This window comes from Drosophila yakuba, chromosome X, assembly GCF_016746365.2.
Source record: "Drosophila yakuba strain Tai18E2 chromosome X, Prin_Dyak_Tai18E2_2.1, whole genome shotgun sequence".
In the NCBI taxonomy this organism is placed as follows: domain Eukaryota; kingdom Metazoa; phylum Arthropoda; class Insecta; order Diptera; family Drosophilidae; genus Drosophila; species Drosophila yakuba.
Genome location: NC_052526.2, coordinates 4818912 through 4834926, shown reverse-complemented (window position 1 = coordinate 4834926; position 16015 = coordinate 4818912). Strand labels below are relative to the sequence as shown.

At 42.8% G+C, this 16015-nt stretch overlaps 2 protein-coding genes across 2 annotated transcripts; both read left to right on the top strand.

Moving 5' to 3' along the window:
• Positions 1-2013: 2013 nt before the first annotated feature.
• LOC6524299 (hsc70-interacting protein 1) lies at positions 2014-4925 on the top strand. The gene is made up of 4 exons (XM_002100122.4): positions 2014-2296; positions 2402-2550; positions 3014-3741; positions 3815-4925. Exons 1-4 carry the CDS (start codon positions 2124-2126, stop codon positions 4004-4006), a joined length of 1242 nt encoding a protein of 413 aa, XP_002100158.2. The 5' UTR covers positions 2014-2123; the 3' UTR covers positions 4007-4925.
• A 1018-nt stretch (positions 4926-5943) lies between these two features.
• LOC6524298 (serine/threonine-protein kinase pakB) lies at positions 5944-15893 on the top strand. Its single transcript, XM_002100121.3, has 5 exons — positions 5944-8232; positions 8928-9023; positions 14148-14319; positions 14380-14851; positions 14936-15893. The coding sequence occupies exons 1-5, from the start codon at positions 7046-7048 to the stop codon at positions 15211-15213; spliced, it is 2205 nt and encodes a 734-aa protein (XP_002100157.1). The 5' UTR covers positions 5944-7045; the 3' UTR covers positions 15214-15893.
• Positions 15894-16015: the final 122 nt, after the last annotated feature.

Here is a 16015-nt window from a genome sequence, read left to right as displayed (position 1 = left end):
GTATGTAAAACCGATATGAAATCTGCCTAAAGCCAGACAAAAAAAACCTTAAAGAGATAGTTCCGCACAGGAAAAGAAAATAAGCGGGGAGCTAAAAGATGCAAGATTCATCCAAAAGCGAAAAACATTTTTTTCTTAAGTCTACGCAAAACAAAAAGTATGAAAAGTAACCCGAAATTAGTTTTAAAAGTAAAAATATAAAAAAATGAAAAATAACGCGATAGAGAGCAACAAAAATGGGCGTAGATAAGGACGGCAAGCAGAACAAGAATATAAAGCAGCGGCAACAACTCCCTAAAAATAGCAAAGAGAACTGTAAATATTTATATAAATAATTTATGCCTAATTAAAGTTAAAATTAATGAAGAAAACCCGTAAAAAAACATAAAAACCAGAAGAACCATTTCAGATTTGTATGCAAATTTGTATATGTACGTACTTTCCTTTAATTTTAGCCAATCAGTTTGTAAGATTACTTTTTTTTTTGCATCTCTATAAAGAATAATGATGTGAGGATAATGATTCCGATTTTTTTTCCGTTTAATGTAACCGTTAGAATTAGCCCATAATGGTCGATATCTAAATGTGTATGTATATCGATGTGATGTCATCGATTGTCGATAACGATTGGATGCGAGCGTGTGTTAATTTAATTTCATAAAAGATAAAGGAAAGCAAGGAAAGTGAAGATAATGAAAGGAGATACATAGAGTATGAGAGCGAATCTATCTATTATATAATTATGTAAAATGCACATCTTTAAATTATAACTTATACATATTTAAAACAAAACTATTATTATTATTTTGATTACCATTATTTTTTATTACCACTTAACGGTTTCGGTTCGATCCACAGCGAAACCAACAACAAACAAGAAACAGAAACAACAACAAGAGAAACAAAATAAACAAGCGAAATGTTTGATAAAAAAACCATGAGATGTTTTTATTTATTTGTGTCTTTCATTCGATTCTAATTAGTTTTTCATAGAGAAAGTTGTCACACTCAAGAATACACACGCAAGCGTATAAAGCTAAACAAATTAATACCTACTAAGTGTTTAAATAGTACTAAACGAATCAAAATAAAAATACTTATAAAGAAAAATGAAAAAAGCACAGCAGAACAGTAAGAAAAACGATGAAACTCTGGAGGCAGGCGAGAAAAACAAAACCCATTAAATTATTTGTTGAGTATTTTATTAAATAATAATTACGATAATAATTATAAAATTTAAATTGAACGAATTGCGAAAAAACAAACTGAATATACATATATATATTTACATATATATGTATACATATATGTATGATATATGAAAAAATTATTTAATAGTTATGCTAAAAAATTATTTAAAGTGAACGGATATGAAAAATATTTGCATGCGAGCGAGCACGGAGAGAATGGCACTCAGAATAGGCATTCGCCACCACTCCACACCATTCTAACACCCGAACCCCATCTCCAGTTGTCCCCATTATTCGACCCCTGACCCTTTAACCAGCTCCTCCTCCCCCCCCCCCTCCAACTCTCAAGAAAAGGAAGGAAAGAAAGCTGAAAAAAAAAACAAAGCAAAGACGAAATCGGCGGCGACAACAGAGATAAGCGTGAAGAAGATACTAAATCAATAAGTAAACATAAAGATTAATTAATAAATTAATTCCAAAACAAAAATGAAAAAAGCTAAAAAAAAAAACAACAACAAAACAAAAGACAAAAGCAAACAAAAAAAAAAACATGACGAAACATTGAAAATAAAAAAATACTAAAATGATTAACACAGAACTGTTTCAATGCCAATGGGGTAAATTTCTTAAGCAGTTGTAGATTTTTATAAATAAAGGGATTCAAGGGCTTCAGTTGCATTTAGTTTTGGGGTATGGCGGTTAAAAAATATTAGCTTTTAAAAAGTGGCCACGTTTTCCAACACTCCTTAATGCACACAAAATACTGAAAAAATACATGAGCGATAAATACCGACGAATATTTCTCAGTACTTTTTCATGGTATTTATGCATGCTAATCAATAGGGCAGAGCAAAAGTAAAAATAAAGCTAAGCAAATATTGTTGGAGACCAGATCTGATACGTCGAGATATAACGAAATATCGAAATACAGAAATGGCAGCGCCGATGCAACACGAGGATCTGGCGAAGCTGAAGGTCTTCATCGAATTTGTGGTCGCGAATCCCACGGTGCTTAACCTACCGCATCTGCAGTTCGTCAAATTATTTGTGGAGAAGTTCGGGGGCACGGTGCCGCCTGGCGAATTCAACGAAGACAGCGCCGGAGGGTAAGTTACCCGTAATATTTAAGTATTATTCTTCCGTATCGCATAATCCCCTGTCCCACAATAACATTACTGCATTGTTGATCATCCCGCGGCTTGTCTTTCCAGCAAGTGCCCCTTCGGTGGCGATGCTGGGGCAAAGGCCAAAGTGCCGGCTTCTGGGGCTGCTGATTCCGCCGACGCCAATGCGCCCGTGGATAGCGAGGACGAGGAGTCCCTCTCCGATCCCGAATCGGATGTGGAGCTGGACATGGAGGGTGAGTGTGCGGTGTGGAATTCGTGCCGAATACGGGGGAATGCAATTTGCCAATTTCTGCCGAGTCACGTGGTCATTAGGGGTCACCACCCTGGACTTCGATTTTTGGCTGCCGCAGCGTTGGCAACCCTGGCAGTTGCCTTGTCATATATAGTTTGTATTTTTCTAGCTAAGTCTGAATTCCGCTTGGCTGCAGAATATATATATTGCGGCTCTCCAAATACGCCAATATGAACTATTGATAGGTACCTTTTTGCATTGTATATAATATCTGGTAAAAGAGTTCATTTAAAGTATATGGTTGCAAACGTAATTATCACACACAAGTTATCCCAATAATAAAAAAATAATAGTTTGATAAAGAGAAAATCAGTTGGGAAACCAAAAAGTACTTGAAAGAATTGAATTGTTTAATGTCAATACGATACAGATCAAGTATAAGTCTTAACATCGCTTGCTTTCAGGTGTAATCGAGGCGGACCACGATCCTGCCCAACCCATGGGCGACTCCAACAAGGAGCCTACCGAAGAGGAGGTGGATCAGGCGAGCGATCTGCGCGCTCAGGCGGCCTCCGCCTACGGTCAGCAAAAGTTCGACGAGGCCATCGCCTTCTACACCAAGGCCATTGAATTGAACCCGGGTAATGCCCTGTTCCACGCCAAGCGTGGTCAGGCATTCCTCAAGCTGAAGAAGCCGAATGCCTGCATCCGGGATTGCGACAAGGCGCTGGAACTCAACTGCGATTCGGCAGCTGCCTACAAGTTCAGAGGACGCGCCCGTCGACTCCTTGGCGACTTTGAGCTGGCTGCTAAGGACTTGCGGCAGGCATGCAAGCTGGACTTTGATGAGGAGACAGACGAGTGGCTGAAAGAGGTCACTCCGAATGCCAAGAAAATCGAGCAGCATCGCGTGAAGCAGGAGCGTCGCAAGGCCGAGCGTAAGATTAAGGAACGCCAGCGGGCACAGAGGCGCGCCCGCAAGGAGCAGGAAAAGCAGAATGCCAGCTCTGGTGGATCAAATGGAGGATTCCCCGGTGGGTCGTCTGGTTTCCCCGGCGGTGTACCTGGAGGGTTTCCTGGCGGAGCACCTGGTGGGTTCCCCGGCGGATTTCCGGGCGGACTTCCTGGTAACGTAGATATGACTGATTTATTGGGAGCCATGAAGGATCCCGAGGTGGCAGCCGCCATGCAGGTTTGTATATAAGACTTTTTTATTTCAATGACAAATGTTGCTAGTGCATTTTATTATTTATTTATTTTTGTAGGACATTTTGGCAAACCCGGCCAACATCACGAAGTACGTGTCGAACCCCAAAATATTTAACCTTATTAAGAAGTTCGTGCCCGGTGGAGATGTGGGTGCTGCTTTTGGCCAAGCGGGTGAAAAAGCTGGAGAGTCGAGCGAGCCAAAGACTAAAAAGGGCTTTGCTGATTTCGTCGATGACGGTTTGGACTAAACTTATGAGATTTGGAAGTGGTAGAACTGAAAGACGCGGCGATTAAAAAAAGGAAGTTAACAAACCAAACACACGAAATAGAGCGAGATGAAAAAACAGCAGAGAAAGAGAAAGAAATAGGGAGCGAAGAAGATAAAAACTACACAAAAAAATGAAAGGGAAAGTTGATGTTTTACGCGTTTTCCAGCTCAGAATTAAAAACATTTCCTAAGCTTTATCTTAACCCACACGTAAAAAAAAAGGCCAGAAATGCAGAATATTCAAATATGTATAAAATATATATGTATACACAATACTACCAGCAGTCAGAAGATAAAGTAACTTTTATTTGAACACGCAGCTGAGACCATAAAAAAATAAAGCAGAAACAGGTGGAGATGCTACTTCACACATTACCCAAAAGCATATTCGCGGCTATTAATATAAGCAATTAAAACAGAACAACTGTTTAAAAATTTTTTCCCATTTGCTCGGATAAATCTATTCATACGCCACCCTCAGTTCACAGGGAAATCATAAAAATGTCCTGTGAACAACAAAACACGAATGTTTCCTTATTAACGAGTAAATGTCAAGTCATATTCAAGGGTGTCGATCGATCTAGTTGAACTAAAGCTCGATGAGAAACCAAAACAATATAAAAAGAAAAATATTCAATAACATGCCTAAATTAACGATGATCGGAGACATCAGAACAACAGGCCGAAACAAAGAATAAAACTAATCACTTCAATTTGTCAAACAAAATTGTACTGAGTAGGATTGGAACCATATTGTACTAAGCAAATGCATTTATCCCCCAAAATGGAAAAAAATCGCCCACTTATATTCAACACTCATTCACACATATATATTCATGTCTCACATTCATTCAACCGGTGATCAATGGAATTAAATAAACGAGAATCCGAAGTGCTAATGTGCATCTTTTTTGGTAAACGGTTGTACTTTGCAAATAAGACAAAAAGGTAATACCAACATTATTTGCGAACTTGAACAAATAGTAGTTTATTGTGGGTATTTCCTTCGTTATTTTCGTCAACATTTTTTTTGATTTCTTATAATGATTTAGTTTTAAATGCAAATAGCTAAAAGTGCGATGGCATACAGCATATAACATAAGATTATGATCCACATCTGTTTGTCTGCACGGAAGAATAAAATTTCATATTTTGAAGAAAAAATTGCAAAATTGACTAAATTTGAAACTTTAATTATTATTAATTTCATTATTTTCATTTTTGTATTGGTCTTGTAAATTTCTATCGATTTGCAAAAAAACTTTTTGCCACGCCCACTCTAACGCCCACAAACCGCCCAAAGCTGCCACGCCCACACTTTTGAAAAATGTTTTGATATTTTTTCATTTTTGTATTAGTCTTGTAAATTTCTATCTATTTGCCAAAAACCTTTTGGCCACGCCCACTCTAACGCCCACAAACCGCCAAAAACTGTTCTTCGCACTTGCACTAGCTGAGTAACGGGTATCAGGTAGTCGGGGAACTCGACTATAGCGTTCTTTCTTGTTTTTTACTGTAATCAAGTTTTTAAGTTTTGCCAAAAATACGAGTGTTTCAAATGCGGTTTTTGCTATATTTGGAGTGAAAGATATCTTATACCTATAACGAAGACTTCTTATTGCAGTTATTTACATTAGAAAATGACCCATATTACGTTTTACCTTTGTTTGAAAAAAACTTTTTTTTTATTTTCACATTTTTTTAAGGGGTTACATCATGATTTATTGCAAAAGTGGCAAAATTTGAAAGTTTCAAGGATTGAATGCACATCGATTGGAAATTTTACTACGATTTCAACGAGGTACGACATTCCAAATTTAGACAAATATTTCCAATGTTATGCATAAAAAACTGATTGTTTTATGCCGGAAATTAGGATAACAACGTTTGGAAAACGTATTTTTAAATGACTTATTATTATAATTAGGATAAAAGGAGCCATACAGCTAAAAAAAAGTCTGGATTTTACAGGTACTTAACATAGCAAACAATTGATGATGAAAAGAGAATATTTGTTTGACTATACCATACAAACTGTTGATCTAATCCAATCAGGATCTTTTGTTGTTCTGAAAAAGTGTGTAATCCATGATCTTTGCTTATGCTTGTGGCTCAGAGGAAAAACTTTTGCTTTCTTTTCGGCCGAGTCGCACATGGAGGCGTATTTCGTCAAAACTATGTGGTGTATCACCTGTGCGGATTGCTCAGGGTATACAGAGAACATTGGGTACGTGGAGTGTATAAATGCGTCGATTTGACGCTTCATTGGTTGCACCCCACACCCCGCACCCTTAACCCTGCACCCTGCACCGAGCACCCTGGATCCAGAACCTATCTCCCGCAACCCGCACCCCGCACCATGTCAGCGCGAAATTGGCTAACGGACAGCTTGGCGCACATGTTCGATTATGGCCGAATCGAGCGACCAAGCAGAACCAGCGGCACATGACCTGGGCTCAGTGGTGGCAAGTGGCACCAGTGCTTGGTTGGTTGTACCCAGATGTGCTTGGTTGCTTTTCAAACTCAGCTTGGTACAATACAAGAGCAAGTCCTGAGACTATAATATGGCTTACTTATTTGTACCTGCGCCAACACAGGTACGGGTCCTCTCTCCATCGACTGCAGGCGTACCGCTTATGTGCATGACTGGGTGTCCGGGGTGGTGGATGTGGATGTGGATGTCGCTGTGGATGTGGATATGGATGTGGATGTGGATGAGTGGCAGGAGGGCGCAGGCGCAGCTCAGCCCAGCCAAGTTGGTCTGAGCTCCTGGCGGCCCATCGCATTCCGTGGCCAGTCGCAGCGCGAGACAGTTAGCCAGTTCGGACCGACTAGTTTCCAATTGCCGCTCTTGACTAAACCAAAAAATTAGAAATAAAGGAAGAAATATCCTTCGTGTCCCCACAACGCAACACAAGACAAAACAGGTCAATTTTTTTCCGGTGTTACTTGCTTTTTTTCCGCAAAGTGTGTTTGGCTTGGCTTACGTGTTTGAAAGCGAGACAGCCGCCAGGACATCATGATTGTCAACATGCCCGTCAATGGAACGGGCAATGCATCCAGCCCCACATCGAATTCCAGCAGCAACAACAACAACAATAGCAGTACCACCAATCAAAATGATAGCAACAGTAATCTTCCCGGCGATTACAACTTCCTGAAGCGCAAGTTCGACGACCAGGAGGAGCTCACTTTGGGCCACGACTACGAGCACATCGAGGCGAATCCCTGGAAGAAGCGACACTTGGACTACGATGCCGGGGATCTGCAGTTCCACCTGCAGCTGGAACAGCCGCCTAGTAATCCGCCAGCCAACGCTGCACCCGCTCAATCCTCAACATCCTTTATCAACGATCTGTTTGCCTATGATAGCAGTCTTCTGGTGCCCACCGCCGCCTATTCGCACTGTCCACCATCGAGTGCTCCTTTGGAGGACAATGGTGGTTGGACGGGTGGCGAGCTTCTGGAACTGGACCATCGTTATAATTCCGGCTTGCAGGCGGAGCTGGGACAACTGAATGCCACTCTGCCGCCGCCAACGCCAACATCATCATCAGCTCAAAATGCATCGAATCACACGCAGCAGTCTACACCACAGAATGCCAGTCCTGGACAGAACCCTCATCAGAATCAACACTTTCTGGTGCCGCAGAAGCAGCGCATACTGTCGGCGGGCCGACGCACCTCATCCGGTTCGGGAAGTGGGGCAAATGAAGCCACCGAGGTGGACTTCGAGGATAAGAACCTCTCGTGGCTGCTCAACTTTAAGTTCGACGAGTTCCCGCACTTGTCGCCGCACAATCAGGTACTCGGACAGGCGGTCAATCTGCCGGAGGGCAGTGCTCCCCCACATCTGCCTCCGACGGCAGTGGCGATCAGCACGTCGCCCTGCAGTTCCAGCTCGCCCTCATCCGCCTCCGCCGCATCCGCATCCGCCACAAGCACAAATCAATCCCTCGGATCCGGTATGGTGGATCAACGGGCCAGATCGCCCAAGAGCTGCTCCAATGCAGCAGCGATGCCAGCGGGAGGTGGAGGGTGCAACGCCTCCGCTGGCGCTTCAGCAGCTGGGGGCGTGGCCGGAGTGGGCTCCACCAAGACTGGGCGAAAGTTTGAGGAGCTGGTAATGGAGGTCACCTCGGAGCTGGACGGTAATGACATGATCGTTGCCGAGCACGTTGTCGTCGAGGATACTTCGTCCAAAGCGTAAGTGTAGCCGAAATAAAAAACAACTAAATGTGACAGTTAAATATTAAATATTAATGTTAAATGTTTTATTTTATTCTTTTGTTGGAAGATCTATTTTCTATCGATCTATATTTCGATCTAATAAACACATTTTAATACATTTATATAAGGTTGACAATATAATAAACATTTGTAATATTTGGTTGAATTGAGCTAAGTTCTTACTCTACTCCTTCTGGATAAAGTTATTTGGCACGTACACGTATTGTATCAGTTAAATAACTACCGTTCATTTAGTATCCATTCTGTTTTGATAATATAATATGTTTATTTTGTTTTTACTAGTTGGATTCATTAAGTTCTCGTATTGTTTGTATTTCAGTCTGCCATTTTATATACACTAGCATTATTCTTCAATAACGTTTGCTAAGTGCAAGGCATTTTATTGCCTTTCTTAATTTCCCTGCCAAGGATTTTATTACATTCATTTATAAATATCTAAATTTAATCTAAGATAACCCGTTTTTTTTTTTTAATATATATTTAATCTTTTTCCCCGATTTGTGCGTTCACCATATGCTTTTGACGTTCTCCAATCGATGCCACCAACGAATTTCCCCAACCACCTAACCACCCAACCCCCCAATCACCGCACCACCGAACCACCCACCAACGTGGCTGAAATCCAAAACCAACCACCGCAAAACAAGCAGGCCAAAGAAACCACCGTTCACCTACACGGAGCTCATCGAATACGCCCTCGAGGATAAGGGTGAGCTGACTGTGTCGGGCATATACCAATGGATATCGTAAGTAATGTCCCCCATCGAATCACCCACTGAACCACCCACCACCAACTTCACGCCCATTTGGATGGACGCCATTTTGTAGAGTGTTTACCTTCTATTATTGTGGGGGTAAAAAACGCCAGCCGGATGCAATTAAACAAATCTCAAGCATTTGTTCTTGGCCTTTCCCGTTGGCCATTTGATTTCCTCGTTCGTCAGGTGTTTGTGTTGCGATTTCGCTCCTTGGTTGTTAACCAAAGTACACGAAGTGCAACAATACCAGCAAGCGAACTACAGCGGCAACAATGAAAGTGCCAAAAGTTAGCAGCTCAAACAAATTTATGGGCTGGAAAATTGGATTTACTCGTCGTAACTTGCCTTCTCACATAAGGTGAAAAACAAAAATGTGGTTAACCAAACTATTTGCGGGTTGTTCAACAAGTTGTTTACGCCAAACTGGTCTCTATTCTCTATCTATCAGCTAATACCACTAGGAACCCATTAATTTGGGCGTTACATATAGACCTATGTAATATGTGTTTGTAAATATTCGTAGTTTTATAAAAATAATTTGACAGGGCTTAAAGTAGTTTTCGTTTAATAAGCTTTAAGCATTCCTAATGGTAAATCCTGTTAATAAAGTATTTAATATTATTCAAAACTAGCTAGTCATTGCCTACTTTTCGCAGACCATCGTGTTTCCATTTCCACAATCCATTCTGTTGGAAAATATTAATTCGACGAGAGTCGTAGACGAAGAAAACAAAAAGTTTTAACACATTTTTCAAGGTTCATTAATTTGGCATTTCGCCCCCCTCTCCCCTCCCCACGCCACTATTTCCCACCTGTATTTTGTTGTTCGTCCTTTTGTTGTGTTCGAAGCCCCGGAATCAGTGTAAATATTTGAAGCCGCGGCCGCGAATGTTGCGTGTAAATATCCTATATAAATTTACATATAAAACCACCCCCCCCGGTTTGAGAAGAGGGGGAGGCAAATAATTTATGACATTTGCCCATCACCTGCGCACCTCACCTCCCCCGTAATGTTTAATGTAATGAATCGACAGTCCAAGAAGTTTCGGCTCAGTTCCAATGGGCGTGCAGATTTGGGGAACTTTTCATTAACCATTCACAAATTTACCTTGCGGCCCCCAGTTGGGTGTGGGTTGACAAACAGGGGGTTTCTGGGTATTGGGTACTGGGTATTGGGTTTTGGGTTTTGGGTTTTCGCAGGAGGGAAGGATGTGAGGATGGGTTATTTCTCTTTTTTTTAGTTTGGGGTTCGAGTTCCAGGGCCGTGTCCTCGCGCAGTCAAGGCAAAAATGGCGCCTGCGCAGGGGCTTTTAGCCATCAAAACCCACGTTTTCCAATGGCAATTTACGGAACTTTGCTGGCCCACGCGACCCGAATAACCTCCCCTCCAATCCTTAATCGTTTCGCCCTGGCAATTGCCCATGAAATTTCCACTGCTCACAATAATTATTAATTGCGGGGGTTGGAGGTGCAAGTCGGGGTCCTTCCGGCTTTTCTACACCTTTTACATGCATCATTGCATCCCGGGGATCAGGTGTTTGACGTACCCATGCCCATGTCCATGCTCATGCTCATGCCCAAATGCTAGAGAGCAATTACCTGGTCTGGAGTCCGGGGTTCGGGGTTCGGGTTAAGGGGTTAAGTGGGTTAAGCGGGGGTTGGTACGCCGCCGCCCCTTCTTCCGGTCAATTTCGAATGCATATTGAGTGTTTATGGGATGCGGATCATGCTTGATCGGCCAGGACATGTGGCAGGGGCCCCCACTCCCTTCGGCGACCGCAACTAGGATACCTATCAGAATTTATGCGTAACCCTTGCAAAGGAAGCCGGCTGACATGTCAAATGCATTTCGTAACTTTTATTTACTTCATTTACTTTACTCATACTCCTGCTAAAATTGTTTTTCAAGTGGTGCAACTAGCAAAAAGCACTCAGTTCTTAAGCCTAAAATAAATATGATTTTTCCTTATATGGAAATGTCAAGACTATCTCCGATTTTGGCCTTAACGAGTTTAGTTGTGGAAAGTCAAGGGATTTTCGTTTTTGAGACTGACGACCTTCTCCCACAACGAAATAACTTCTGCCACATGTTTCTTGGCTTAAACTAACTGCCAACAAAGATCGAGTACGATGTTCTTGGGATAACTTTGGCTTTCGATTTACCAGTTTCGTTCGGGGGGCGTGGCTGGCCACAGTTACGCCCAGCGAGAGCACAAAAAAAAAAGAAGCAAACCAAAAAAAATTTGGCAATTGCCATTAAAAAGTTTTTCATTTTGCTCAGCCGAAATGAGGCAACTTCTACTTTCGACTCTCCTCCTGGCCATAAATCCAGGCAATTTCTTTTATTGGCCAGGCAGAGCCAACGAGCCGCAACAATTTATGAACTGACTAGCGCAGTGCAATAAATATAGTGTGGGCCCCACAGCCATTCAGATATATACTATAAATCCCCATATATATATATTTATATATACATATAAGTACGGATCCGGGGCCAAAAGTAGTTGCCCAGTCTGGCGGCCTGGTCCTTGCTGCCATGTAAAAAAAATGAAGCGCCAGAGTGTGTTTGAGGTGGCTTGCGTGCCAGGCACTTCCAGACACGGCCCGGCCCATTTGGGCCTTTGGGCCTCCAGGTCTTTAAGCCTCTCGTCTCTGGCCTCCGGAGCCTCCGAAACCTCCAGCCCCTGGGCAACCAACTAGTCCGAGCGACCATCGCAGCCCATGAGCCTATGGGCCTATGAGCCTATCAGACCTCATCACGGCCCGAAATGGCTGCCATGGAGGCGAGGCGATCGGAATGCGGCTGCTATTGGGTAGTCAATTACATAGCAATTCTCATCAGGGCTGGACAGCTACTGGTAGATACCGAAAACTGCATTTAATCTAGCTTTCAGTTGTACAAAAGTACGTACGGTGTTCATTGGTGCCACCTAACCAGGCATAATCCTGGCTTCAATTAATCAAGTACCAGAGTAAGCTTTTTTCTTGTCTTTGGGCTACAATCTCCAAAATAGCATAAGCTTTAATTTAGCTTTAATTTTGAGCGGATGTATGCTAGATGATATAGTTATTATCAGCGGACTAAATTGGTAAAAATTGGGGCGGGCATTCCGTGTATTTCGACAATTTCACAGCAGAGCCAGCCTGCCCTCTCCATCGTTTATACTTTGGGTAGTCATCCGAATTCAAATCCGAGGCAAAGTCAGTCATTCAAATTCATTGACAACGATGACGACGCTGATAGCGGGTATTTGATTTTACCAAAAGTAACGAAGCCACTCAGGAGCTCCAACCAACACCCCTACTAAATGGTGGGTGCTTTCTACCCCGTAAAATATCCCCATCGAGGGGAGAACTACGTGCTTGAAGCCACGTTGACAATTCGACAAGTGCGGCAGACAAAACATGATATACACACTTGTAGTTTTATATAATTTACCTGTTCCGTCAGATATATGTATGTATGTATATGTACATGTATATGCTATCGATTTGCTGGGTGCATGATTAAGACCAGACAGTCATGCAGCGCCCATAAACATAAACTATCCCATCCGGACTTTCAATGGCTGACTTAATATTTTGAAATTTTCAAGTGCATGTGGTAAAAAAGGATATGACAACGGTGTTTGGGGCGGTTTAAAACTTGTATATTGCGAAAAATATATCAAATTTAAAAGGATGATTTCTTTTGGGCTAGATGCTTTTTTATGGACTTTAATAGAATTCAAAAGTCGTCATGACATAGATCCAGAACTAAAAGTGTATTTGGAAAACCAACTCCTTTCAGTGGGCAAGCCAGGCAAGTCACTCGCAAATGGAGTTGATTCCATTCATGGGGATATTAGATCCCAACTCCGGCGAAGGCAATTTCAAGTGCCATATCATGGCTTGATGCGTCATGACGGGCTGCGTGCCAAATCCCGGCAATAGTTCGTATATGTACATACATGTATTCCGGGTTCAAACGGGAGGGGGATACACACTTGCTCCACACATCGCAGTTGTCAGGACATTGCCGAGGGGTCATTAAGGAGTTCGCTTTTTAGGGGTTGGGGACATGCCGTGGATTTTCATATTTCAGTTCATTTCTCCATTTATGAGTCGTCATTTCTCTCTCGAAAGAGGGAAATCCGAAAAGGAAAATACGGAAAAGCGAAAGAAAAGGTGGGTGCTTTGGGGCCACCAAAAGCAAGCTCCACGTTTCCTGGCTCGCGTGCTGAAATTTTTTGGATTGCTTTCGAGCTGAAATGTGGGCGTAGAAAATGGTGGAGAGAAAACCCCGGGGGCAGTGGCAGTTAACCAATGACATAGCCTGACCCATTCGGGGGTTGTTTTTCCTCCACGGCGCGTGCCGCCCACCCACTCCAATCCTCTGTGTGTCGTAATTTGAAATACTTTCCATTTTGTTGTCCGCCAAAAGCCCCCAACCGAGCGCAAAGCCCATAGCCAACAGCTCACAGCCCAAAACACAGCCAAGAATCCTGGCACGCGATGTCCTTTCCGGTCGTCGTTGTTTCCTCTTTACATCTGAAAAGTGGGAGTGGGAATGTGTGGTGGATAGTGGTAGTGGGCTGATTGCGGGCTCTTCCACCTCCTAGACATGGGGCATGCTTCATTCTCTATTTTTTTTACCACCCGAAATCGCTTGTTCGTGACTGACTAGTAAGAAAAAACGAGCTAGAGAGCCCAGGGAAAAAGGAAAGAAACGACGCATAATTTGTGCCAGCGTCCCTGTCCATGTCTTTTTTTCGTTTTTCGTTTTCCGTGTCCATGTCCATGTCCATGTCCATGTCCGTGTCCGTGTCCGTATACCCCAGTCAGGCATTCAACGGACTAGTATAGGTCTGCCGCAGTGCTGTTCAATGACGTGTTTTCGTGAAAATTGCCTCGTTTCCGTTCGGGATTGGCTGGTCGAAATGGGGGCTGAAACTTTCATTGCAATTGGTCAACTGGCCAGTAGTGAGTGTCCACGTAGGAGAGCCAATCCCAAAAGAGATGTTAAACATAGTTCTGTTTAAAATTATGATGTGAAGAAAAAACGTCCTGAAGATGGCGAGGAACAATATATGTATGACCTAACTTTAATTCTCTTTTATCTCAAAATTTTAGCGATCGTTTCCCTTACTACAAATCCAATGATGACCGCTGGAAGAACTCCGTTCGACATAATCTATCGATTAACCCACATTTTCGGAAGGGAGTTAAGGCGCCCCAAGGAGCCGGTCACCTGTGGGCCATTTCCAGCGGAGATTCCGCAGAGAATGTTCTGGCCTGGGAGCATGTAAGTGAATATCCTTTAAGCAACCGCATAAAACTCATATTAATACCATTGAAATTGCAGAAGAAGCAACGGCTGGACTTGTTCTTCAAAATGGAGTCGATCAATCGTGAGCGTATACAGCAGCATCAGCAACAGCAGCAACTGCAGCAGCAGCATCAGCAGCAACACCAGCAGCACTCGCCGCAGCAGCAACAGCATCCGGCGGCACAGCAGCAACATGTGGCACAGGCCAGTAGTTGCATGTACGATGAAGCGGCGGTGGCAGCGGCTACTCTCACCCAGGAAATGATGCAGCCGTCCAGTGGTGGCAGCACTGACGGCAACCAGCAGCAGCAGCATCACCACCACAGCCACCAGAATCACCACAATCACAATCATCACCACCAAAGACTACTGCCCTTCAACGATCTGCTGAGCGATGATGAGCTGCGAAAGACGGCGGGTCAAATACTGAATGGAATCCATCGCGAGGTGGAGGTGCAGTCGGTCAACTCCATCATCAGCACCTACCACGATGTCCTGTTGGATAATGGTGAGTGATAATCGTAAAGGCTTCACACTTATCCCAAGATGATTAATTTCTAACTCTCTACTCTTCTATCGATTTTATTCAAAGACTATTTGAATCCCATACACAAGGACGTGGTGGTAACGGAAAGTGTCCTACGGCAGCAACATGGCAGCAACTTGGGCGGCGGCGGTCACAACCAAATGGGCGGCAATAGCCACATGGGGGGCGGCAATTCGCAGTACTACATCACTGAAATTGATCCCATGGAGCTCGGCATTCAGATGTCGCACCAGGTGGAGCCCTCCGAGGAGGAGGTGCTCTTCAGCGACGAGTTCAACCTGAACTACTTTGGCTACAATCCCGGTAGCGACATCGTCGCTTGACCGCGCAGACAACAGACTTCAGCTCCAGTTTCAGCTCCTCCAGCTCCCGCTCAGCCAAGCAATTGAATTACGAATATATGCATACTTGTATATATATTGCTCGATCCTGCTCCATGCCATATGCCATGACAACAATCGTAATTGTAGCCGATCTACTCATAAGCCAACTCTAAAGAAATACTAGTCACACTTGAACAACACTTACATGTAACCACCTAAATCAAACAACCATTTACCATTTACCATTTACCGTTTACCATTTAGACCCTATGTATAGTCTAGTCTTCAGTGTACCAATAACACCCCTAACCCTTATTTTTTTGTCTAAACTTTAGTTGAATACTTAGCCCATAAGTAGCTTTCTAGCCCTAAGTACTTATTCGTATATCTGCTCAAGATTACATACATTGCAGAGATTACATACTTAGCTCTTGCTCCTCTTCGAATTTAATTAAGTGTTTTTACATGTAGCTGAATATCCGTAAATAATACCAGGCTGAATGATCTCCTCTCCACTTACATGTATGTTGACAAAAACTGGAGCAATAGAGCAGACGAAGTAGTACTAATCCTATGAGGTGGGGAAAGTGTTTATGGTTTCCCCTACCTAAGTCCGTAGAACTAATGGCACCTAACTGGTTTTATTCATTATGGCAAAATATACCTTTTTTTTTATTAAAGTCATTTGAATAACATTTATTTCGGATAACAAGTTCAATGGGTAAAAAAAGCAAAGCAAGAGCTTCGCACCCGTTGTATGCAATTTATTTCCTTTTGCCGCTGAAAAAGAGCTTGAGAATTA

Excerpts from the sequence above, each read along its gene's own strand:
- LOC6524299 (XM_002100122.4), top strand. The coding sequence starts at position 2,124 with ATGGCAGCGCCGATGCAACACGAGGATCTGGCGAAGCTGAAGGTCTTC. Across the intron at positions 2,297-2,401 it reads AACGAAGACAGCGCCGGAGG|CAAGTGCCCCTTCGGTGGCG; the intron begins GTAAGTTACCCG and ends TTGTCTTTCCAG. Across the intron at positions 2,551-3,013 it reads TGTGGAGCTGGACATGGAGG|GTGTAATCGAGGCGGACCAC; the intron begins GTGAGTGTGCGG and ends GCTTGCTTTCAG.
- LOC6524298 (XM_002100121.3), top strand. The coding sequence starts at position 7,046 with ATGATTGTCAACATGCCCGTCAATGGAACGGGCAATGCATCCAGCCCC. Across the intron at positions 8,233-8,927 it reads GAGGATACTTCGTCCAAAGC|GCCAAAGAAACCACCGTTCA; the intron begins GTAAGTGTAGCC and ends CAAAACAAGCAG. Across the intron at positions 14,852-14,935 it reads CGATGTCCTGTTGGATAATG|ACTATTTGAATCCCATACAC; the intron begins GTGAGTGATAAT and ends TTTTATTCAAAG.